Source organism: Trifolium pratense, linkage group LG5, assembly GCF_020283565.1.
Source record: "Trifolium pratense cultivar HEN17-A07 linkage group LG5, ARS_RC_1.1, whole genome shotgun sequence".
Lineage (NCBI taxonomy): Eukaryota > Viridiplantae > Streptophyta > Magnoliopsida > Fabales > Fabaceae > Trifolium > Trifolium pratense.
The window spans coordinates 42,524,556-42,550,418 of record NC_060063.1 but is presented as its reverse complement, the minus strand read 5'-3'; the positions used below and the strand labels follow the sequence as shown (position 1 = coordinate 42,550,418).

Sequence of the window (25,863 nt, the reverse complement as noted above, 5' to 3'; positions counted from 1 at the left end):
CTTTCCACAGAATCAAACCCCACTAAATTTTGAGTTATAGAGAGATATTAATTACCATTTTAGTGAAGGTCTGTCCAATTACTAATTCTGCAAAAATCTACTTGTGACCTTCAAATTTAACATCGTCTACCGAACGCATCGTAACTCCAAATTTGATGAAATTGAAATGCCAACAAGGGTAATTTCGTTAGCTTTCCATACATGTAAATAGTATTCAAAAATGAGCTACAGGGTGAGAGGCATGACGAAAATAACAGTAGTAGTTTCATACGATAGTTAATTTGAACATACCTTCACTAAAACGGTAATTAATCTCTCTCTGTAACTCCAAATTTAGTGGAGTTTGATTCTGTGGAAAACTAACTCGATTGCGATCGTTTCGGTACCAGTTTTGTGAATTATTGATCCAAATTGAGTTCTGTGCGAAGCTTTGACTTTGAGGCTCAAAAGCAGATTTTGTGCAGAATTTTGGTGGGGGGCAAAATCCAACAAATTATAAAATAGGGGGGGTAAAATTTCGCATTTTAAAATAGGAGAGGTAAAATTCCTCATTTTTCAAAATAGGAGGGGTAAATCTGCATTTAAGCCAAAACTATAAATAGAGCTCTCATCCTTCACAATTATTCATTGAGAAATCACTGAACAATAGTGATAGCTCAACATTTCTACAGTTGAAATCGAAACTAAGGAAAATGCTAAAAAATGTTGCTCCTATTTTTTATGTGTAGTAAATATTTTTTAAATATAAAAAAGGTTAAGTCAACAAAAATAAAAATAAAACAGGTTAATTTAAATACAAATGTTACTTTTTTTAATTGCTTAACCATTGTCTCGAGACACCGGTTAATATGATCCTTAAACTAATATAATAAGTGTGATTCTAACTAGTGTTTTTTGCACTAATTAGATAAAACAAAAGAGGGAATTTTTATATTGAAAATAATTCTTTTTTAAATATTTTGAAAATATGAATTAAACAAATTTCAATATTATTTTACTATAGTAATAATCTTTTAGATACATTAATTGCCATTTTCTAATAACAGTTATTCAATAGAAATATAATAACATTTGTCAAAATAAAAATATAATAAGATACTTCCTCCAGAGTTAATTATAGGCAAATATTTACTTTTTAGATTTATTAAATAATTGATGTATCTTTGATATAGATTATTATATATACCAGTTATTCAATAAATTTAAAAAATGAATATTTGTTGAGTATTGTCTTGTTGTTTTGGGCTTTAGTAGTGTTAGGCCCAATTTCTTGCTTGTAAACCTATATAAGGCCTTATTGTTGATTGAAATAATAAGTTGGATCTTTTTTAGCAAGCTCCAAGACCAAATATCAACATCTTATAGAGATTTTAAACACATAAATGCATTAACATTAGAGTCTAATAATAACAGAACTTAGAAACATAAAACAAAGCAAGACCAACAAATTGTTTTATTTTCAGAGACTTTTTATCAAACACATACTATGCATTATTTAATATAATAAGAATCGTGTTTCAGCTGAGATGCAAAAGCTACGAATCCTGGCTTTTGAATTACTCATGTCTGGTTGCTTAATCGCGTGGAAGAGAATCACATTTCCTTTGAGCCGAACAAGCATAAAATTCCTAGAATCACGTTTGGAAGTGTAGACTCGCGTTTGGGCTTTTCAAAAGCCAAACCAAACAGACACTAAGTATATTATTGTGAAATGTTAAATTATTATAAAATATTTTGGAGGACTTCCACCATGGTGTTAACGGTGGCTTTCGCCATAGTGGATATTTTATAAATGAAAAATGCACATAGTATGTTGTATGAGGTTAACTAGAATGGTAACAATGCAACAAATTTTATAACGAATGATAATTGAAAGGATAAAAGCGACCGGAAATCTAATGTATCTAGATACAATTATATTTGTTCGACTAGAATTCTAGATAAATTTAGTTGGACGCTATAGAACCTAACGAGTTGAACCAAACTATTCGCGAACTTTGAACAGGCCAAACTCGAGTTGGAAAAAAGTTCGTGTCAAACTCAAGTCGAGTTTTAAGCTGAATAAATTCTTAACGATTCGAGCTCTAACGAGTTCGGCTCGACTCATTTTCATCCCTACCTCCAACCAAATTTAAAATTGTTACCACTTGAACCCATTTATTATTGGTAGAATTTTTGTATTTTTTTCTCTTTACCTAGATTAATTATCAATTAAGTATCGTTTTTTATGAAATTCAGTTAAAATTGTTTACATTCATTTTTGTTTTTTGGTATAATTTTTGTTTTGTTTTTATTTCATATGAATTAAGAAATTAACTGGAGTATAAATATATGGACAATGGTTTTATTATATGGACCATGCATGGTTTTATCAACTGGAGTAATAAACAATAAACAACTAAAAAAGTACCATACTGTTTGTGTGTCGGACGAACTCTGGTACTTCTCACCCAATGTTACTATCTAAAATCCTTGCCATTAGAATTTTAAATTATAAATCCATGGCTACTGTTAGTTTTGGGTGTGGTGCACAAATTTTATCATTTGTGCATTTAACCCTTTGGTTCTGGTTTTTGGGGCTTCACTGTGTGTTGCTGCTAATGTCGTAAAAGAAAAGTTGAAACTTCTAAAAGGGACCCTCAAGCAATGTTGACAAAATTGAGAAGATTATGGAGGATTTGGAGCAGTGGCCAGGAACCTCAAGCAGGGGGTGTAGACCATTGTACCTTTAAAAATATTTTGCTTTAACTTTTAAAAAAACTTTTATCTAGTTGGCATTTTTTTTAACGAGCAATTTTTATTTAAAAGCACTTAAACTTAACACAAATTTAAAGAATAAAAATAGGAAAAATTTACACACAAAATAAATTCTTGAGGTAAATCCATCTAGAAAAATGTTCTACCAAAATTAATAGTTTGTGCTAGTACCTTGCAAAACAAAAAACCAGTTAGTTAACTTTATAATTTTTTTACGGGATTAATTAACTGTATAGTCACTTTTATCATTAAATCAAATGACACGTGATGAATCATATTGAACCAATTATAAAAATAAATAAAAACTTATGCACGGTCTAAAACAATATTTTTTATATATAAAAAATGTAAAAGTTTTTTTTTAAGATCAGTGTAAAAGTTATTTACTTGTGCATATTGTATAGATATATTCTTTGATTTGGATTAGAAAATACCATATATGTGAATATTAAAAAAAATTATATACATATGTCGTCAATACTTACTTAGCATAGTACTACGATGTTTTCTCTCCCAACCCCCTCAATTCTTTTCTACTCCCTGAATTTTCGTTTTTTTCTTTGGGGGGTACTGCGGTTTATACGAACCGAAATAATATGACATGCTGATAAATTTCGGTAACCACTTACTGAAATTTGGGACATTTCGGTTTGCAGGTACCGAAACAATTATTTCGGTAAACTGCTACCGAAAATGACCTAATTCCAGCGACCAACTTACCGAAATCTATGACATTTCAGTTCGCAGGTACCGAACAAGCTGACGTTCGTTTTATGTGTACCGAAAACGCTAATGTTCGGTTCGCAGTTACCGAAATGGTCTAATATTTGACTTCGGTGAATATAAACCGAAGTTTTTTGGCAAAAATGTTTCAAACCGCAAGGGGCAAAATTGGATTTTTAAGGGTATAAAAGAAATCAGGGGGGTCGGGAGAGAAAACATCTAGTACTACTAGTCATTTTTCTACTGGATGCATTTTTTGTTTATTTTCCATTGCAATTGGCCCACATCCCACAAACATAACAATTGGCTCACATCCCACATAGTAAGAAGCCCAATGGGTCAGATAAAACCCTAGATAATTGTATCATCTTCTTCTTCTTAATAAAAACTGCCATGGCCGCCGTTTTCATTTCTTTTTCATTCCATCAGCTTTATAGAACATTGATTCTTCTTTTTTCTTCGTCACATCTTCTTATTAAATGTGTATCTTCTTTATTTCCCTTCTCATGAGTTCTTTTCTTCTCTTTAGTGGTGCAAAAGTAAAATTTTAGGGGATTCAAAGTGCAAAAATACATAGAATTTAAGTACAATTTTCTTAAGTTCAGGGGGTTCAGTTGAACCCCCTCACTACAACGTGGCGACGCCCCTGATTTGGAGGTATTAGGTGGAATCAGATATCAGTCGTCCAATCTATGACTAGCTACTGAAATTGTTTTGCTTAGTAAAACGGTATTTAAATTTGAACCGTTTAATCTCAAATGAATGGTCAGAATTTACTACGGTGTGAAACTGCGTTAATAATTGACAACAATAAATCTAAATCTGTAATAGATTGCGGTTAACACTAGGGATGGCAATTTGACCCATACCCAGAGGGTACCCGCAAAAATTACCCACAACGGGTAGGGTAAAAACCCGCATTTTGGGTACGGGCACGGGTATGGGTAATTACCCGCAAAAATGAACGGGTATGGGTGTGGGTACGAGTACCTTAGTACCCACCCCGCCCCATACCCGCATAATATATATTTATTTATTTTATTTATATTATTATATTATAATATATATAAATCAATTTAAAACAATACAACTCTACTAAACTATTACATATTTTTAATAAAAATGTTTATTTATAACATAATATAAAAATAATGTGAATATTTAACATAAATATGAACTTTAACATAAGGTTAGTAATAATTTTGTTTATAATTTTTATTAGTCAATATTAAAATCTTTGAAATTTTTTTAATTCTATTAAAATTATATGATATTTTATAATTGATCAATTTATTTTTAGTAAAAATGCGGATAACGGGTACGGGTATGGGTACCTAGGTACCCATAGGGTATGGGGACGGGGGCAAAAATTGTTACCCACGCGGGTATGGGGATGGGTACGAGTATTTTTTCAATCTGCGGGTATGGGGATGGGTACTACAGTACCCTACCCATACCCTACCCATTGCCATCCCTAGTTAACACAGGAACTCTTTGAAAAAATCACACAGATCAAGAAAGCACATTTAATATAGTTATTTTTATTTAATACTCTTGTAAATTTAAATTTATTCCATGTATTGTATACCCTTATTTAATTCCTCTTTATTCAACTAACTTACTTATTTTTAAATTCTCTCTCATAATAATTAAGGGCATAAGTGAAATTGAACATTTAAAATATTTGAAAATTGGTAAAAATTTCTTATAAAAAAGACCAATTTTTTTCCTCCAAAGTATTCATTTTAAAAAGGAACAAAGGGAGTATTACTTTATGGGTCTTGTTAACGAGTGCCCCCGGGGTATTCTTTAAGCATTCCATTAAAAGAAACTTTTTATTCGAAAAATTAAACACTTCAATTTCCATTGTGTTGACTTTACGCATTTCCATAAAAATTCTATAAAAAAACTTACTATTTAAGAGCTTAAAGAGTGTCCCGGAACACTATTTAGCATTTGCTTTACTTTATATATCTATTTTCATGCTATACTATAGTAGGTGTGTAACTTTTGTGTAACAAAGAGTGTGTCATCATATCATTACTCTTATTTTTTTAACAATATATTATAGATATAAAATTTTCACCGATGTTTATCGGTGATTAATCTTTATTTGAGAATTTGTAAGTATACATAGTGAATTTTTCTCTTCCAAACAATTTTTTTTCCTATACATAAGAGTTATGCATCAAATTTCTAACCACTTGCTTAAATAAGTTCAAAATCCTTACAATCTAGTCTGATTCATTGTTGATATTTTCTGGCTCTACTCTATTTGTAATAGCAAATTTTACCAGTGGATGTGGAATTTCTGGTGTTGTTGAAAGGTAACTAGCTATAGACTTGGGATACAAAATTATTAAGAAAAAAAAAACTATAAAATAAAAAGATAGGCAAAATGTATTTTTCGTCCCTTTAATGTAGGTGAATTTGGATTCGTCCCGAAAAAAATTCTTATGATTTTCTCCTGAAATACTATAATTTTATGCTTTTTAATTATTTTTTTAGAGGGACCGAAACAAAAGGTAACAATATATATACATTTTTTTGTGATTCATTCATTTTTTTTCTGCAACTTTGCAACTTTCCACCGGAAGCCTAGATAGTGAAAAAGTATAGAATTGAAGGCGTGGTATTGGATGGAGAGGATGGTTGTTGCGTGACAAGGAGAAGAGCAAAGTCCCGCAAGAGAGAAAAGAGAGGCTAAAATCACGTTGTGGGAGAGACAGAGGAAGCAAAGGCAGGTGAATGAAGAATGTATCCGTTGGTGGTGGGGCTTAAGAGGTAGTCGGCGGCAGTTTACATGGAGGGAGAAATTACAATAATGAGAGATAAGGGAGAAATTCTCCTGTGATGGAATTTTTAAAGGAATGATTGTTTGGTTGGTGTGTGAAGAGTTGTGAAGGAAAATTTTTAGATTTGGTTTGGTTTTTTAGTCGCGGAGGTGAAATTAAACGCATTATTAATGTCATATACAACAACAATACATCACTTCTCTGATATTAAGCTTCAACAACAACAAATTTGTTATTGAGTTGAAGGCAATTTGCGTTTTTGATGTATGACAGTACGATTCGGATCTGATCGTTAGGCTAAGCGGTGGGTATATATAACACAGATTTTTTTTTTTACAGTGGTATAACAATAAATAATAGCTTGTATTCTGTTTGGCTTGACAGTGTACCAGTTTAATTAGATGCGGCAGGATTAATATGTATTAATAGGAAACCTGATGCTAGATTAAATCAAGGGCCAGGATCCAGCAGCAGGCACCGCAGCAGAGATCGTCGCTGCTGAGGATCCAGATCGGTGAAACATGGCAATTGTGTAAAAATTCCTCATATATCTTAATCTTAACATGAAAACCTAACCCTATATCTTAACATGAAAACTTAGCCGTCTTCTACCATCGATCAATCATGAATAATTTTAGTATGTTACCTCCGGACATCATTCTTACTCACATCCTTCCGCGCCTCGACGGCGAAACCCTAACGGCTTTATCAGCAGTCTCCTCTGAATTCTTTCACATGATCTGCAAAGACAACAACAGCAGACTATGGGTGAACGTTTGCATTTCCACGTGGCCTAGCTTGTTGTCGCATACTTGGGTAGGTTTCCATGGGATGATAATTTCAGACTTCCCCGGTGGCTGCCGTTCCTTCTTCTCCGATGCGTTCCCTTCCCTCCACCATCGTAATAATCCTCCTCCACCTCCACCACCACCAAAATTTCCATCCGTTGCAGATTTTGCGTATGTATTTGATGTTTTTTTACAGGGAGAACGAGAACGAGAACGAGAACTTTTGTGTGCAAATATTGGATCTCAAAGCATAAAGATAGGGACATGTGGAGCCACGAGATCCTTTCGTTTTGTTGACTCTTGTGACTTGTGGAATATTTTGAATTTTATTCCAGTGAAGAAAGATGGGTGTGAGGAATATTTGAAAGAAAAATTGAGGTTTAGTTGTGTGCTTATATCATCTCTATATAGTGAAATATCATCTAGGAGTACTATAAAGCATGCAGGGAGCTTGTTTCGTCCGTGTTGTAAACCTGTTTCAGTTACAACTAACAATGGATCGGTTGTGGCGGTGTACGAGACGCTGTTGCCGATGGCGGGGGTTTGGGAGTATTTTACGGAGATGGTAAAGTGTGAGGTGAAGGTGAAGTGTGAGTGGAAAAATGAAGAAGAAGATAAGTTCTATGTGAGGCGTATTAAGATTAGAATGGAGGACATGGATGGGATTGTTGTGAATGAGAATCAAGCTGCCATTATTCTTATGAATGCTATTGAAAATGGGGAGAGGAGAGGAAGAGGAAGAGGAAATGAATTTCACCTTGGCTGCACGCATGGTAATTTTTATATGTTTAGGTTTTGGTTGATGCATTATAATGTTTGGTTTTTGTGATTCCTTGTTTTTAATTTATTGTTGTTTTGTGGTTTTGAACTTTGTAAAATACTGTCCATAATCCATATTATAACAGGAGGATGATATATCAACACAAATTTGTGGACAAAAATACGACACATTCTCTCTCTTCTCTCACAGCACGCAATTCGAAACATGTAAAAAATATTAAAAAAAGTAAAAAGTGTATAAATGTTGTATATTTGTTTGATATTTGTGTTTGAATAACATTTTTGTTATAACAGAAGCAGAACAGTGATTTCATAATGTAAACCAACAGAACAAGCTAGCAGAGATACCTTAATTTACAAACAAATGTTTAACTCCTTTATTGTATTTACATTCATGCTCAAATTTTAAAATAAGAAGTGCATATATTTCTTGTGTAATATAGAGTGTGTGTTTGTTTGTGGTGTTTTTCTACATCTTTGGTTCTGGTTTTTGGTGCAGTTTATGGGCCTTCACTGTGTGTTGCTCCTAATAAAAGAAAAGTTGAAACTTCTAAAAGGGACCCTCAAGCAATGTTGATTACAAAATTGAGAAGACTGTGGAAGATTTAGAGGTAGGTGGAATCGGATCTTAGCCATCCAATCTATGATCAGCGGCTGAAATTGTTTTGCTTTGTAAAACAGTATTTAAATTTGAATCGTCTAATTTCAAATTAATGGTCAAGATTTACTACAGTGTGAGACTGCGTCAATAATTGACAACAATAAATCTAAATCTGTAATAGACTATGATAAACACTGTTTCGTTGCGGTATTTTATGATATGATGACATATTTTTTGTTACACAAAAGTTACACACAATATAATATTACTTTATACATCTATTTTCATGCTATACTATAGTATGTGTGTAACTTTTGTGTAACAAAAAATGTGTCATCATATCATTACTCTTATTTTTTTAACAATAGATTATAGATATAAAATTTTCATCAATATTTATCGGTGATTAATCTTTGTTTGAGAATTTGTAAGTATACATAGTGAATTTTTCTCTTCCAAACAATTTTTTTCTATACATAAGAGTTATGCATCAAATTTCTTACCACTTGCTTAAATAAGTTCAAAATCCTTACAATCTAGTCTGATTCATTATTTTCTGGCTCTACTCTATTTGTAATAGCAAATTAAAATTTTATCAGTGGATGTGGAATTTCTGGTGTTGTTGAAAGGTAACTAGCTATAGACTTGGGCAGGGGCGGACCCAGACATTGATTACCGATGTGGCTAAATTTTTTAGCCAGTATTAAAAAAAAATCATCGTTATCTTAATAGTTTAGTTAAACAACATATGAAATTATTATTAATACAATATGTGTATCTAAAAAAAACACCAACAAACCAACAATTCAGAAAATTTCTATTTAAAAAAAAGAAATTAACAAACTAACAAACTATATCCATAAAATTACAAAGTTTCTATTCGGAAAAAAGAAAAGACTATAACTTATTGATTATATGTGAAATCATACATATTACTATTGTTTCATACATCACAAGATTCTATCTTGGATCAAAATATATAGAACCCAAACTTTTACCGGCTTATAGTTTATTTTGATAAACTAATTCAATTAACTTATAACTTATTAATATTTATTCCAATTTTACCCATATTTTCTTACTTGAAAAAATTAAACCTATTGTTTTATGTCATTTCATATTTATATGCCACAATAGTTAAAGTTAAAGTTGACTATTATACAATTAAAGTATATAACTCTTTTTTTTGGTTTACAATGAGCTAGGGATCGAACCCAAAACTTATAGCGTACTACCCAAATCTCTTATCACTAGATCAAACCTAGTGGCTTATTAAAGTATATAACTTAAAATAATACACTATGTATGACCAAAAAGTTAAATACTATAAACTAATATTTGCACTAATATTTAAACTAATATGTATCGAGAGACTTACGGTCATTAATAATAAACTCTAAACTAGTATTTGTACGAATATGTATACAGAATAATTTAAAATTATTTATAAAATTATTTTTAAAAAAAAAAAAAAATATTTGGGCTGGGCTGGTGTGGCTATAGCCACACCAAGCCTCACACAGGTCCGTCCCTGGACTTGGGGCACAAAATTATTAAGAATAAAAAAAAAAACTATAAAATAAAAAGATAGGCAAAATGCATTTTTCGTTCTGTAATGTAGGTGAAATTGGACTCGTTCCGAAAAAAATTCTTATAATTTTCTCCTATAATACTATATTTTTATGCTTTTTAATTATTATTTTTATAGGGACTGAAACAAAAGGTAAAATATACATTATTTTGTGATTCATTCATTTTTTTTCCTGCAACTTTCCACCGGAAGCCTAACTAGGATAGTGAAAAAGTAGAGAATTGAAGGCGTGGTATTGAATGGAGAGGGTGGTTGTTGCGTGACAAGGAGAAGAGCAAAGTCCTGCAAGAGAGAAAAGAGAGGCTAAAATCATGTTGTGGGAGAGACAGAGGAAGCAAAGGCAGGTGAATGAAGAATGTATGCGTTGGTGGTGGGGCTTAAGAGGTAGTCGGCGGCAGTTTACATGGAGGGAGAAATTACAATAATGAGAGATAAGGGACAAATTCTCCAGTGATGGAATTTTTGAAGGAATGATTGTTTGGTTGATGTGTGAAGAGTTGTAAAGGAAAAATTTTAGATTTTGTGATTTGGTTTGGTTTTTTAGTTGGGGAGGTGAGTTTTCTTGAATAGGATAGGCACCCATTCTTGTGAAGCATGCTTGATTTTGTTTTGTTTTCTTTAATGATTTTTTATGATAATCAACACCAGACATGTTACTTTGTGTGGTGTTTCTGACTTCTGAGAACTTTGATCGCATCAGAATCATTCACTTACCTTAATTATATGCAGAGCCAATTTCATCATTCAACTAACTCACTCTAGATTTCCCTGCATACTGACGCCTCAAAATAGCAAAATGTGATATGACATTACATGATAGACAACATCCTTAAATATTCAAATGTTGTAGATATATTCAGTATTTTAAGAATGTCACGTCTAAACCTTCCATAACAGTAACTAAATCAATGCTCCAAGATCGTAAGCCCAACTTTCAAGATACTATAGGAAATTCAATATGTGCTAAATTAGTAGTATCTATAAGTTTGCATATCTAATATGTACATTGTATCAAAGTAGAGCCTATCAACAATTATATGATTCATGATACAATAATAACAATTCAGAATGGTGTTACATTGATATATTGAGATTAAATTATTTAACACACTTGTTTTATTTGGCAACAACATCCCACTAAGTTAACTATAACAATTAATGCACATATAAATCTTAATCCATAATAACTAAACACAACAACAACATACACTAGTCTTCACACAAAGACTAATTGGGGAATTTGAATCTAACCTTAACCTAATTATCACTCACTCATTCACTGTCACTATTATTGTTATGGTTATTGTTGTTCATGTTGTTTTTTTCATTGTTGTTGTGATGATGATTGCTTGTGTTACCAATGCCATTAACATTTTTTCTTCCAAGCTTAAGCTGTGAAATCTCTACCTGTGTTTTCATGAAAAACTGCATTCTCTGCAACTCCAAATCCTTAGCAAACTTCATCCTCTGCTTCTCCATCTCCACCACCTGCTGCAACTTCGATGTCTCCGCTTGTTCATAAGCCTCTCCGAATTTCACAATTGCTTGAGTCAATTCCCTCACACCACTTCCCCAACCTTTCTTTCTTCCTTCTGTTCCTTTAGCAGCATTCGAATTCATCACCTTCGCTCTCTTCCTCTCCTGACTATCCGGTGGTGGTAAACTGTCACTTGACACCGGCGATAATGCTTCTCTTTCCGATGAATTATCGGAATCCACAGCCACAACTCGCGGCCGAAGTTGAACCTTCTGGTAATTCAACTGCGGCTGTACTTGTGGCTGTGGTTTTTTATTTTTCTTTTGAGAATTGAACTGATTAGCACCACCACCGGCATGAAGACCGACCGGAATTCCTAACGGAACTTTTTGCGGTGGTAAATTACTGTTACCGGCAGATGTGCTACCGGTGATCTTGGCGGTTGGTCCAATCAACTGATCTAATCGGTCATAAAACGGCCAATTACTGGTTGTGACGCCACCTCCGGCGGCGATCTTAGCTTTCTCCGATTTATACTTCTTCTTAACTGTATCGATCCGATTTTTGCACTGAATATCGGTTTTCGGCACTTTCATATAATCTTCTCTTCCGTTAACGATCTCCGCCACCTCTTTCCAATGCTTTTGCTTCAGATTTCCTCTGCTCAATTCCATATACCTCTCTCCCCACGCTTCGATCAAAACCGCCGTTGCGCCTTCGCTCCAACAATCCTCTCTCCCTCCACCGTTGTTTCCTCTTACCTGATTCTGAATCGGTAGCGCTAATGCATAGCTGTTCGTCACCGGATGAGATTCCGGCGCCGGTGCCGCAACCGTCACCGAAATCCTACCAATTGCTCCCGGTGATGACACCGGAGATCCGCTCAACGGTGATGGATTGGAATGGATCTCGTCGTCGTCGTCCATAACTACTCACCGCCGATTCACCGAAAACAAAGGAGAGAGAAAGTGGTTATAGAGAGAGAGAGAGAAAGAGAGAGAAGTTAGGGTTTAAATTTATTTAACATATTTATTATTAATTTTTTGGCCGGCGAGAATGAATATACCGACGCCTTTTCGTGGTTTGTTTCGATTATTTTTGTTTTTGTATTTTAAAATTTATGAAATTGGTAACGTTTTTTGACGGAAGAGGGTGAGTTGACGGTGACCGACGACACGTGGAGAAGATAGAAAAAGGAGTGATGACGTGGAAGAATTTGATTGGTTTGGTATGAAAACTCCGTCACCGGCTCAGTTGGTATCGCCGTGTTACTTCACTTGCCTGGTTTGTTTTCACGATAAACTCTACGTTAGTTACGTTTCTATTTCCGAATTACCCATTAAAACAGATATCCGTCATATTACCAATTTACCCACATTATTCTAACACACGCTTTTGCGTCAAAAAAATCTAACACACGCTTATAATTCTTATTTAAATAAATCTCAATATATATATTTTTTAGAATGAGCTGATGATCGAATCCGGTACTTCTAACATATTACTCAAACTTCTCACTACTAGACCAAGAAAAATATTATTTGGTGGCAATAATAAAATAAAAAAACATTTGGTGTCGTATGGTACTGATAATATTTAATATTCTCTCCGGTTTCTTTTATGTTGATTGAATATTTAATGTATTTAGTTCATAGTCAATGAGATTGTAGAGTCGAGACTAATATTATGGATTGATGCATTTTAATAAAAAATCTACATTAGCTATTCAATAAATCTAAAGATTAACGGTTTTTTTTTTTATAAAAATGAGCAGATATGTATTTATTACTTCCTCCGTACTATAATATATGTCATTTTGTCACTTTTACACATATTAAGAAATGCAATTAATGATGTATGAAAAAGAGAAATTACGAGTTGATTTACAAAATTGTTCTTAATTTATTATCTGACATTGTCTTGCAGCCTAATGTTACAGATCAATGGGTGTGGCGGCCTGACCCAGGTGGTGGCTATTCAATGCAGAGTTGCTCACTTCTAGGGAGTTTCAGGATGTGGAGGCTACAACAGACTTAGTCTGGCACAAACAGGTGCCCTTAAAGGTGTTAGTGCTGGCTTGACGATTATTTTCTAATAGGTTACCGACTAAAGACAACTTGGTGCGGTGACATATCATTCCACAGTATACCTATTTTGTGTGACTGGCGCAACACTTGTTTCTCTCCTGTCCGATTTTTGCCCCCTTATGGGACTTGCTTAGAATTTGGGTTGGTATTACCTCATTCAACCCGTTTATCCTTCAAGATCAATTTATTGAGTCACTCACTCTTTTGGAGGCTCTTGCGCCCGCCGCTCATTCTTGCAGCTACTGTGGCTGAGCTGCATTTGGGTCGTGTGGCACAAACGAAATAGCAGAATCTTTAAGGCGAAGGAGTCCACCATCCATCTGCTCGACAAAGTCAAAGCTCATTCACTCTGGTGGATGAAATTCTCTAATGTAAATCACAGTGTAAATTCTCATATGGTGGTCGAGCGCCTTTGTTTGTTTGGGATTGGTTGAAATGTCTTGTTGATGTAAACGCTTGATGTTCTGCTTGACACTCCTTGTGCTATGCAGGACTTATTTTTCCTTATTAATGAAATTCACTTTTGCTTGTTCAAAAAACAATTATGGTATGAAAAAAATAAATTGAAAGAATATAGAGAAACAAATAGTTAATAGTATAATAAAAAAATAACATTAAATACTTCATTGGTAATGTAAGAGCATCCACAATGGAGCACTTCATTTTTGAGTACTTAAATGATCCCACATAGACACATCATCAATTTATTATTTTTTTAATAATAGTACCTAATAGGTACTCAACCCCTCCAATGGGGCATTTCTTAAAAAGTTCTAAAATGGGTCCCATCAATAACTCCACATCATTAAAATTTAAAATTTAATTTAAAATAATATTGTCAAATTTTAAGAATTACATAATTAAAAAATAATTTAAAATAATTAATAAAATGATAATTTTGAGAGGAGTAGAATCCTTCAATTTGGTTTTGATTTATATGATAGGAGTATTTATTAACAGTAAAAAGAAACAAACAATGACTACCAAGTCTATATATGGTTGACATTAAATTTTTATGCCAATTTAAAAATTGTGATTTTTTTTTTGAATATATTAAATAAAGTGGGTCCCATAAAAAGAAGAGAGAGTTCTTATATTAGAAGTGGTACCTATTAGGTACTAAAATGTGTTGTGCTCCAATGGTAGTACCTAATAAGTACCATGAGTACCTAATAGGTACTACACCATCGGAGATGGTCTAAACAATTTATAATTTAGTACAATTTTTTTTTTTCAAAGTGACTAATAATTATTTTTTTTCTCATGGTGGTGAGTTTAGTGTCATTTTGTCTATGGACAATAAATGTAAAGAACCATTGGTAATTAATCATAGTTGTTGTTGTTTGTTAAATTGATTATACTGTAGTTTATTTTTATGGGAGGAGGGTAATATGGGAAAATGGATTGTAGGTTGAAGAGAGATGCGTAGAGGAACCGGTGATTTATGCGTTGTTTTGGTTGTACATGTTTGGTAGCGTGAAGTTAAGTTTATTTTTCGTGTTTAGTAAATTGTGGGCATGTCCAACCAAATTATGGGGCAGTGTGGTGTGGTGTGGTGTTTGTATTCTAGTTTATCTCACGTCTCCATCTCAATGGGCATTGATTCATTCATTCATATAGAAATGGATAGACACGTATATGAATTCATACATACAATACAAATCTTAATTGAAATTAAATTTACATTTGTGGCTGTGCTATCATTATTTTTGGTGGCACCTAATTTGAATCTTGATCTTAGTTATAGGAGGACCCTGAAAACATGTTTGTAGTTTGTGTCCTTTCTTCACTTCACTCTCTATTGATTAGATTGAAAACAAGAACACACATTGAGATTTGGCAAACCACATTGGTGCTGGTGAAGCTGCAGCAGCAAATAATGATTTGAACAAAATTGGTGAGCCAAAGAAGGGGGTTTGAGTGACAGTGAGAAAGACATAAATTTATGAAAGACAAGGACATGGTTGCAAATATTGTTAGAGGGTACTCCACCTTAAAAAATGTGGTTCCAAATCAAATTACCCTTTTGGTTTGTCCTACTAATCGCAAGTTCCACATAAAACATGTCATTGTGTGCGTATTATTATGAGATAAATCCCACAAGGCAAGGAAAATAGAAAACACAAAATATATGTTAAAAATGGAGATGCGGGGTATCGAACCCCGTACCTCTCGCATGCAAAGCGAGCGCTCTACCATGTGAGCTACATCCCCATCGTGTTGTTTTGATGTTTAGTTATATATATAACGCCTTTAGTTTAAATTGAACATGTATGTTCTTTGTAATTAGATTATATTGTCTTAAAAGTTCTTGCTTCTGAGAGCCATATTCTTGTGCATGTATAGTTATATCTTCTCTCAAATCAAAATCAATTCTTTGGTCCATCAGTGGTTCAAACCATTTGTTTTAATTTGCACATGCAAGGGATGTTAATGTTTGGTGGGCTAAAGCTTTGTGAATAAGGTCCATTTGAAAAGGGCAACAACAAAAATCATGATCACTCTCTAGATATTTCTAAAGTTGTAATTTAATTAGTAGTACTATTTAATAACTTAATAAGTACATTTTATAGTATGATAGAAAATATACAAAAACAACCATGCCTTATCTCAGTGAGAGTATTGCCTTCTTTAATTAAGCAAGTAGAATTCATGATGAGTTTGGTGGAAGAGAAATTTTACATTTGCCAACCTAGGCCAGTTGCAAGTTTCAGTCACACAATATAGCTTTCTCCACTTTCCTTAAATTTTTCACAAAAAGAAAATCATACAATGCTTAGTTTCTACTAATGGATTCTTATCTTCACATTTACTTCACAAGTGATTTTTCTTTAGATTCATGTAATTGAATTGAATAGCTATTTGAATTGATTTCCTAAGGTCATACATTTTTTTTAGTTAAGAAGCTGCTAAAAATTTCACCTTTAAGGTGAATAAGTGAGATGTTCAGCGTTCGAACTCCGACCCATGCATATATAATGTGATGTCCCTACCATCTGAGATAAGCTCACCGGGACTAAGGTCAGAAATTTTCTTATAATGGTTATCTTTTTTAATCTTGTCTAGCTTGACATTTTGAGATCTATTGCAAATGTATTTTGTTAATTGTCCGATCGTCTAGGACATGATAAGATAAACTCTCGGCAACCTTTCATAAAAAATGAAGAGTTTGTCTGCGTTGATGCTGCAATAAACAATTCTATTAATAAGATTTCATAATTATCGAATCAAACGAAAAAAAATTGAGATTAGAGTCGATAAATACACTCAACCTTGAAATTTCTAATAAAATGAGCATTTGTTGGGATCCAAATTGAAAGACAAAATATGGAGGAATACCCTAGAATACAAAGCAAATGCATTGTAGCATAAAGCACTACTAAGTACTAAGCAAAAGAGGTTTAACAACAACAGAAACATAATAAACTTCAAGCTTCATTGAGTTCCACATAGGTTTCAGAGTACATAATCCATATTTACAATAGTCAACAACCAAAATCTCAGAAAATGAGAATAAAAAAATTAAAAAATCAAAACCATATATACAAATACACACTTGGTAACTTCCTTCTACTCCTTTACACCCTCAGAATCTCATGAAGCACTGGCTTAATAATAAGCTGCACATGAGTCATGACTCTGCATCATCTGAGCCATTAGGTACTCATATTTTATATAGTAATATACAATATATACAATATTTAATATACATATTAATACATATTAATTAGAAAAGCAATGTGATTCCCCTTTGAAATTATAGAATCAATGTTATATATCTGCCGAATGATGATGTTCAATTCAAAACATCTTTACTTCCTCTCTCTCAATCAACAGCGATCCCAAGCATTCATAATCACCCTGCAAGCAAGCCATAAAACAATAAGAAAACTTAGACAAAAAATTGGGCATGAAAAATTTAATGAAGGTCACATATATATATGAGTAGTTTGTCATGGTAGAGTTAAAAAAAAAAAAAATGGAAAATAGATAACCAATCGGAAATAGTCGGACTTCGATGATCGGAGCTGTCCAGCGGATCCATTGGAAATTTTCTCCTTGTGAATTTCTTAAAATCACCGCCCGGTGCCTCCGCTGCAAAATAAAAATTGTAAATATAGGAGTTTAATAAATTACGTAAATTCATATGGGGCTCGAATAAGAATAAGAGAAAATACATATCTAATTCATATTAGATTTAATTCTTTTGCACTGTTCAACAAAAAATTTATGTACATGATCAATGTAAGTAATTTTTATATTGTCAATCAAAAGTAATCGTCAAAATTATTAAAAATATTTGACAAGCAAGAAATTGTAAAGAGCACAATTTATGTAAAAGTATATATGTGAATTTTTTTAAACTAACTCCTTAAATCCCCAATACAGGAAGAGTAAAAATTGAGTGTGTTCATCCACCAAACTACTTGGAAAAAAAAATCATATAAATTCCTCCCATTCTCTCTACTTTCATAAGTCAAATAGTACTATTTAAAAATTAAACTTTAACCTTAATGGGTTTTTTTACAAAAAATACTTGATCCAAGAATATAACAAAACCGAGAAAAAGAAAATTTTGGCTCTAATTTCACAGTCTGCAGTCCAAATATCAAGGACTTTTTATTTTTTTTATTTTTTGTAAAAAATAAACAAACAAGGTTTTAGAAGTTTTTGTCTTGATTCATTGAAATTATTCACAATGCTTCCTAATATCAAGTGACTAACAATTATAATTTAACTTTTTTATATTTGGATAATTTCATTTTTGATTCATGAATGATTCTTTTTGAAACAAAAGGATGAATAAGTAATTTTCTTCTAAATGTTGTAAATTAAGGAACAAAATAAAGGTTTAAAGTTCAATATATTTCCTTCCCTTGTCATTTTCCCAGTCTTAAAAACCAAGTACAAACATATGAAAATAAAAAAAAAAACACACAACATTAACACCAACAATAATTTAGGAAAATGACATAATTGAACAAAATCATATATGTCGATGTTGTGTTGGACACCAACACACCACAAAAACATAGATCCGAATTTTGTCCACTCACTGACCATATGAAGTTGCGCAATCACGATTTTCTAAACGTTCGATTTCGACTAGACGGCCAAAATCTAACATGACTATATCATATGACTTACATAGAATCTATTTCCTAGGTATACACATAATCTAAAGATTTTTCCGTGGTTCATTGGTACAAACCAAAAACACAAAACATTGATAACACACAAAAATAACACGAATTAGAGATTTTGTGTAACCACTAACTGCATGTAGTCGTGCAGTCATAACTTTTGGCGAATCAAACAACCAGAAATCTATGACTGCACGACACAAAATTCAAATCCCAAAAACACACATAATCTAAAGATTTTCCTTGCTTCATTGGAATAAACTAAAAACATAAACATTGATAGAAAATGAGAGATTAAGAATATAATTACGTGTTAATGGGGTATGAGGGGTACGAGGGGTGCTAGGAGCAGAAGAGCAAGGAGAAACAGGTTCCGACACGGTGCCTCTTCCGCCGTAATTAGCATTATTAGTTCTAATAATCATAATGCTACGACTAATAGGAACATCATCCTTCACCGGCGGTGACCGTTGACCGGAGGAGCTGGCAGAGAAAGAGTTATACTTTCGAAGCTTACCCAAACCCGTTTCAGGTGTGGGACCCGCCAACGTTTCGTCCCAAAGTTTGTCAAGAAATCCCATAATTATAATGTTATTACTCAAACACAAAAAAAATTAAGATTTTTTTTGAATAACAAACACAAATTAAGATTAATTACAAGATGAAAGGGACGAAACGACAGAAAAAAATTCTTTTTTTTTTTGGGGTTTTAAGTTTTTTTTTGGTTTGTGTTTGATGAGTGTGAGGGTTCTTATATAATAATATGAGAGAGAAGATTAAGGATTAGGATGAAGAGTTGATAAGATTAGAATTATTACTATTGATGATGGCTAATTAAGACAGCTTGTAATCTTAGATTTGGCTAATCTAGCTTTCTTTATTTATTTGTAGCCATTAAATTGATTTACTAATTGCTATATTTATGTAAGTATCTAATTATTTTATTTGGATTTTTAGAGATCTTGTTCTATATTGGCTTCTTAGTTCTTACTAAATTTATACATTTTTGTTTTGCATATATCTAGTAGTTGCTGAAATTAGAACTTTGTGATTTTGTTCATCACTTTAGTATGACTCATGATTAGTTAATTTAAGGCAAAACTGAGATTTTTTGTTGGACTATTTATATAATATGTCATATGTGAAATTTTGCCAAAATCTTATAATACTTCTGACTCCGCCACTATTTATGAGGGATTTTCTCTAGTACACACAAAAATCATATTATTTGGGAATTGAGAAATTGTATAAAAATTAAAAAGTCTTAATTGCACTTTTGGTCCCTTATCTTTATTTTAGGTTTCTAGTTGGTCGCTTATCTTTTAAAAGTTTCACGTCGGTCATTATCTTTTCTGCAGGTTTCATGTTGGTCTCTCCCGTCAAATTTTTCACTATTACTGGTAAATTTGGACACATGGCTAACAGAAATCACACTTAAAAAGATAACACGTATCCAAATTTAACGATAATAGTGTAAAATTTAACGGAAAAGATCAACTTAAAACTGCATACCGCAATAATAGTGAAGTAAACTACAAGAAGTGAGGAGTGAGTCTAAGAAGAGAGTCAAGCCAGCTGCAACTACAACTCAGATCCAAAAAATGGGAAGGTTGTGAAAAAAAAAAGGACCAAGTCAGTCTAGTACCAAGAAAATAAAAACAATTGAGTCCCATTTAATTTTTTATTTATAACAGAGGTCCTACTTAATTTTAAATCTTTTACAAGTTACAACATTTTTACTTCATGTGATCTAAATCCCAAGTCAATGGATAAGATCCCACAAAATCTCATCCCACCTCTACGTTACATCCTTAAACAACTCTAAGATGTAACATACTTGTCATATTGAATTAGGTAGAGTATAGAGTTTGAAACTTGATTATATTTTGGTATGAAATTGCCTCATGGTATAAAATTCTATTATAGGCATTACTCCAAATCAATAATATTTGGGCACACACACATCAAAGAAAAAAATTTAAAGATAAATGATTAAGTCACATCAATTATTATCAATCAATTATTTTATCTTTAAATTTTTTAAAATCATGTATGTGTGTCTAACACATCATATTTGGGGTTGTGCCCAACCAAGTTGATCTTAACTGTTGATCAGAACAGGTAGAAGGCCAGCTGGAAGTCCGTTGAGCAGGTGGTAGTCAGCAATCCGAGCAGACGGTCCACGGAGGGGGGGGTTGTACCTGCAGGTGCTCCGATGCCAAAGTCAGACAAGGAATAGAGAGCAAAAGAGATACTAGAGAGAAGTTAGAGAGAGAGAGAGTAATTGCAATAATGAATAGTGTTCTCCCTTGCTCTCCCATGAGGGAGAGTATTTATAGCCCCCAGCTCTGGGCCAAAGGTCCTCTTAGTGGGCTGGACTAGCCAAGGCCCATTAAGAGGGACTGCCAAGATATTACCCTTAGATAGTGGGTAGAGTAGTAATTTTACCCTATCCTGGTTGAGAGGTTGTGCCATGCTGACATGGAGGTGGTTGGACAAGCCATGTGGATTTTGTGAGGGTCTAGGTGGACTAGCATTAGTCTAGTCCAGAACAGGAGCCCCCCAAGTCGTTGCTCCTAGGCATAGGAGTGATGACTTTAGATGTGTGCCCAAGTGCAAAAGGAAATTTCCTTGCAACCTCTCTTGAACAAATGTGGACGAGGAACTTGCTCGTCAAGGCCTTGCTCGCAGCAAGTATCTGCAATGTTTTGCTCGGAGTGGTTTCTCGAGGGTATTTAGTATTCTGCTCGTATCTATTGCGAGGAGATAACCACGAGAGGGATTTGTTGCTCGTATTTATGACGAGGAGATAAAGGAATTGTTGCTCGTTACTATGACGAAGAAGTTAGCAACGAGGAGGTTTTCTGTAAAGCGCAGCCTTTTGCTTGAGGACTTGCTCGAGTGAAATCCGAGCATCCTTTTTCATTGGGGATGTGAAAGGGTGCATTTACTGCTTTGATTTTTACGAGGGAGTGTAAGGACCATTGGATCAAAGCGTCTCTTCACTCCCCTGGCTTGATCTATATAATAGAGGAGAGTGAATTTCATTTTTACTTCTCACTCTCTCTCTTCAATTGCGAATCTCTCTGAAGTTTCAATTTACTAGTCAAATCGTTCTTCAGATTTTCTTCATATTCAAGGTAATTCTTTCAAATTTTGCTCTTTAGATCCATTTTTGTTGTTCCTGCCCAGTTTTGGGCGTTTTTACATGAAGATTGCATGAATTTATGAACATTAAGATGAATGTGCCGGGCACCATATGAATTTAGTGCCGAGGAGCTTTCCTCCCCTTTAAAACTTTAGGTTAGATGACTAGCGACGGGGAGCCTATCTCCCCGTTTCAAACTTTGGATAGTTTATTAAGTGACGGGGAGCCTATCTCCCCCTTTCAAACTTTGGATAGTTTATTAAGTGACGGGGAGCCTATCTCCCCCTTTTTTAACGTGGAGAATTTTGCTGAGAATTTTGTTGTTAAAATTTCAACCGGGGAGCTTATCTCCCCGTCTTCAATTTAAGAATTCTCATGAAATTCGTTGTTTAAATTTCATGCCGGGGAGCTTACCTCCCCGTCTTTAACTTAGAAGTTTTGAGGAAGTTTCGTTATACAACCTTAGTGCCGGGGAGCTTACCTCCCCGTTTTTGCCTGCCTTACCCTCCTCGGTTTGCTTTTGATTGCCATTTGAAAAGGGCTTTGGTCGGGGACAGTGTCCTCGTCCTATCTTGCGCCCTTTCACTTGAATTGCGGTGAAAGGGTGGATTTGGTCATCGAATTCACTTTGTTTTTACTACATTTCAGGTTTTAAAATGTCAGAATCCGAGGAGGTTGTGGAAAGCCAGGGTGCGGAGAAGTATACGCTGGTCGACTGTATAACTGATCCTGCACTGGATTGGGTTGCTCCTGAGCCCCGAGGAATAGCTTCGGCGCTTACTTCCAAGGATCCTAGATTATATACCACGGTCGAGCAGAGGAGAGCGAACGAGACCCAACACTGGTCGATCCGTTTACCCGGGGAGAATGAACGGGTGTGCTCGTCTTTTGCCGGGCATGATTTCGCTATGTATGAGTTTGTCTTCAAGGAGATGGGGCTTAGGCTGCCGTTCAGCCCTTTTGCGGCCAGTGTTCTTAAAGCCTTGCAAGTGGCTCCGTCACAGCTGCACCCGAACTCTTGGTCTTTTATAATGGCGTTCGAGCACCTCTGCGTATATAGAGGTGTTCGTCCCAGCCTTCCCCTCTTTTTTCGGATCTTCAAGATTCAGCGCAAGCCGACGAAGGAGGTAGGACGAGCAAGTCGTCAAAATTGGGTTTCGTTGAAGCATCACGAGGATGTTAAACTCTTTAAGATGTTTGTGGATTCCGTCAAGGATTTCAAGGAGAGGTACTACGTCGTCCGGCCAGAGTCTCCATCTGCCCGGGATATTTTAATGGAGCTGGAGGAAGATAGGGACGAGCAAGGTGTTGCTCGTAAGGATGCCAGCGGGCAAGTTATAGTTCGGGCAGCTCCTAAGTTCCCGTTAAGCTGGTCGTACACCCACTTCCAGAAGGAGCCTAAGGAATATACGACCGGGGACGCAGATTTGTCTCCCGAGGACATGGTCGCTTTCGAGGATTTGAAGGCCTTTGTGGCCGGTTTTACTCCCGGGGTCTGGACGACTCGTAAGGGAGTTACAATAAGAGATGAACACGGGGTGCCTAAGGCCTCTCCTCGTCTTATTAATACTAGGACCCTCCTCAAGTGCAGAAATGCCGGGGAGGTCAAATTGTGTTTGGGTATTGTTTCCTTTCTTTTTAACTTAGAAAAATTTCTGTTATTTTTGTATGTATTCTTCCTCTTTTACTAACTTGCTCGTCACTTGTTTGCAGACGAAATGGAAACTATTGCCGAGCGCATGTTGAAGGCCAAGCAGGATGAGAAGGCGAGCAGGTCTGGCCGAGGAAAAAAGAAGATTGTTGCCAGAGCTTCCCAGGAAGTGAGGCCGGGGACCCCTTCCGTGCAGGTTATTGGGACCTCGGTGGGCGGTTCGGGCACCCCTACCTCAGCTCCCCGTCCTCCTCCAGCGAAGAGGACAAGAGAAGAAGATCCCCCGGTTGAGGAGTCGGGCATGGGTGCATGCAGCAAGTTTCCTGTTCCTCGGTGCTTTACCGTGGACAGATTTTTTGAGAAGTATCCTCCGGAGGTCTTTGAAGCTGAAAGGGCTGCTATTCTCAACCAAGAGCCTGAGGTCCGTAAGGAGCAGCATGCTCGTGACATGGCTGCTGTGGTGCGAATGATCTCGAGCTCCCTAGTTCTCGGTGACGAGCGGGAATCCTTAGTCGAGCAGCTGAACACTGCCCAGGCCAGGCACGAGCGGGCCAAAGGTCGGATCAACCAGCTCAAGATTGTTGTGGATGACCTTAAGGAGAAGCAAAAACGCTGGGGTGACCAGCTGGATGAGCACCGTAAAAGGGGAGAAGAGTTGGATGCTGCTCGGGCTGAAATTGAAAGGCTTAATGCTGCCATGGCTCCGGGCGAGAATGAGCACAAGGCTGCTGAGGGGTTGACCACCCGAGCAGACTTGGTCAAGGTGATTGCTCAGCTGTCCCATGACTTTGTAGAGGGCACTGAGTTCGCCTTTGAGAATGCCGTGCAGCAAATCAAGTGCCTTAATCCTGACGTGGAGCTGGTGACCCGGGGAATGCATGTGAACGGGCAGGTCAAGGATGGCCAGATTGTTATCCCGGCTGGCCTGGCCGACTCTGATGAAGAGGAGGAAGATGCTGAGGGGGTGTTCGAGGAGGGTCATGAAGACGAGCAGGTTGACGGGCATGAGCAGGAAGATAGGTGCGAGGAGTAGATGTCCCTGGCCTTTCTATTGTAATTTATTTTGTCTCTTTGAATTTTTGGGGCCTTTGAGCCATGGTTTGTAATTTTGGAACAAGTGGGCTTTTGTCCCCGTTTGATTTTTATGACAATTCCGGGCAGGTGCCCGTTTTATTTATCTATGCTTGTTTATAACTGCTCGTTTATACCTGCTCGCATGTATGTTTACATTTTCTGCTCGCGTGTATGTTTCCTCCTTTTTTAACTTGGAAAATTTTACCAAATTTTGTTATTTAAAGTTTCGACCGGGGAGCCTCCCCGTCTAATGACTTAGAAAATTTTTTTGATGAAATTTTGTTGTTTAAAATTTCAACCGGGGAGGTCTGGTCCCTACTCTTAACTTAGCCAAATTTTATGCTAATTTCTTGCTCAAAATCTGAGCCGGGGAGCTTGTCCCCATTTTTAACTTAACGAAATTCGTTGTTTAAATTTCATGCCGGGGAGCTTACCTCCCCGTTATTGAGGTGCTCGTCTGGGCATGCTGGTATGCTCATTCGAGCAAGTTGGTATGCTAAGTTTTGCCTGTTTATTTTTATGCCTGTTTTGTATACTTATCATATTTTTGCATATATGAATGCTACGCTCGTTGTTATTTTGCCGGGGAGGTCTCCCCTGCTTGATATTGAGCATGTTTTATTGAGGGTAGTCTCCTCTGTTTTGACTTAAACAGTTTAGGGAACTGTATAAGCACTTAGAGTTGTTTCTAAGTTACGCGAATACAAGCACGCTAGTGTACCCTTCTTCGCAACCTGAACCTCCCATCGCGAGCTGGGTGCTAGGTCGTGGCACGGGGACGATGGGCTCGTTTCAAGAGTTATCCTCGTCTAGCAAGAGTTCCATTTCCCTTATGGTGAATTAGTTCCCCTGCTATGGTTTTAGATGAGCACGTGTGCCATGGTGCCCTCCGTTGTTTAAGGTGCTCGATTCGTTGTGTTCTGAAGTGCGAGCAGCCTTTTAGTGTGGCAATAACTTAGCTGTAATATTGTTTCAATTTCTGGGCATTCCAAGGTCGAGGAAGTTTCTTTCCTCGAAGGTCCTCGAGATAGTATGCACCATTTTCTGTTTTGTCAATGACGCGGTATGGTCCTTCCCAATTGGGTGCAAGTTTGCCATCCTGGGAGTCTGCATTGCGTCTTAGGACGAGGCTGCCCACCTCGAATTCTCTTTTGATGACTTTAGTGTCATGACGGGCAGCTATTTTCTGCTTCAGGGTGGCCTCCTTTAAAGAAGCTCCTGTCCGAATTTCTTCGACGAGGTCAAGC

At 35.6% G+C, this 25,863-nt stretch overlaps 3 protein-coding genes and 1 non-coding gene across 5 annotated transcripts; 1 reads left to right on the top strand and 3 right to left on the bottom strand.

Moving 5' to 3' along the window:
- Positions 1 to 6,438: 6,438 nt before the first annotated feature.
- LOC123886718 (probable F-box protein At2g36090) lies at positions 6,439 to 8,452 on the top strand. The gene is made up of 3 exons (XM_045936010.1): positions 6,439 to 6,579; positions 6,660 to 7,836; positions 8,343 to 8,452. The coding sequence occupies exons 2-3, from the start codon at positions 6,900 to 6,902 to the stop codon at positions 8,450 to 8,452; spliced, it is 1,047 nt and encodes a 348-aa protein (XP_045791966.1). The 5' UTR covers positions 6,439 to 6,579; positions 6,660 to 6,899.
- A 2,600-nt stretch (positions 8,453 to 11,052) lies between these two features.
- Positions 11,053 to 12,905, bottom strand: LOC123884921 (trihelix transcription factor ASIL2-like). The gene has a single exon (XM_045934148.1). The coding sequence runs from the start codon at positions 12,436 to 12,438 to the stop codon at positions 11,308 to 11,310; it is 1,131 nt and encodes a 376-aa protein (XP_045790104.1). The 5' UTR covers positions 12,439 to 12,905; the 3' UTR covers positions 11,053 to 11,307.
- A 2,835-nt stretch (positions 12,906 to 15,740) lies between these two features.
- TRNAA-UGC lies at positions 15,741 to 15,813 on the bottom strand. The gene has a single exon. It is a non-coding gene; the product is annotated as a tRNA-Ala (tRNA).
- Positions 15,814 to 17,016: 1,203 nt separating this feature from the next.
- On the bottom strand, positions 17,017 to 19,457 carry LOC123885082 (dormancy-associated protein homolog 4-like). 2 transcript variants are annotated; one of them, XM_045934303.1, is made up of 3 exons: positions 19,054 to 19,457; positions 17,595 to 17,694; positions 17,017 to 17,460 (listed from the first exon to the last, which is right to left on the bottom strand). In XM_045934303.1, exons 1-3 carry the CDS (start codon positions 19,322 to 19,324, stop codon positions 17,430 to 17,432), a joined length of 402 nt encoding a protein of 133 aa, XP_045790259.1. In that variant the 5' UTR covers positions 19,325 to 19,457; the 3' UTR covers positions 17,017 to 17,429. The 2 variants fall into 2 exon arrangements, with proteins under 2 accessions (XP_045790259.1, XP_045790260.1); XM_045934304.1 differs by having other exon boundaries at positions 17,614 to 17,694.
- Between the last annotated feature and the right edge of the window lie 6,406 nt (positions 19,458 to 25,863).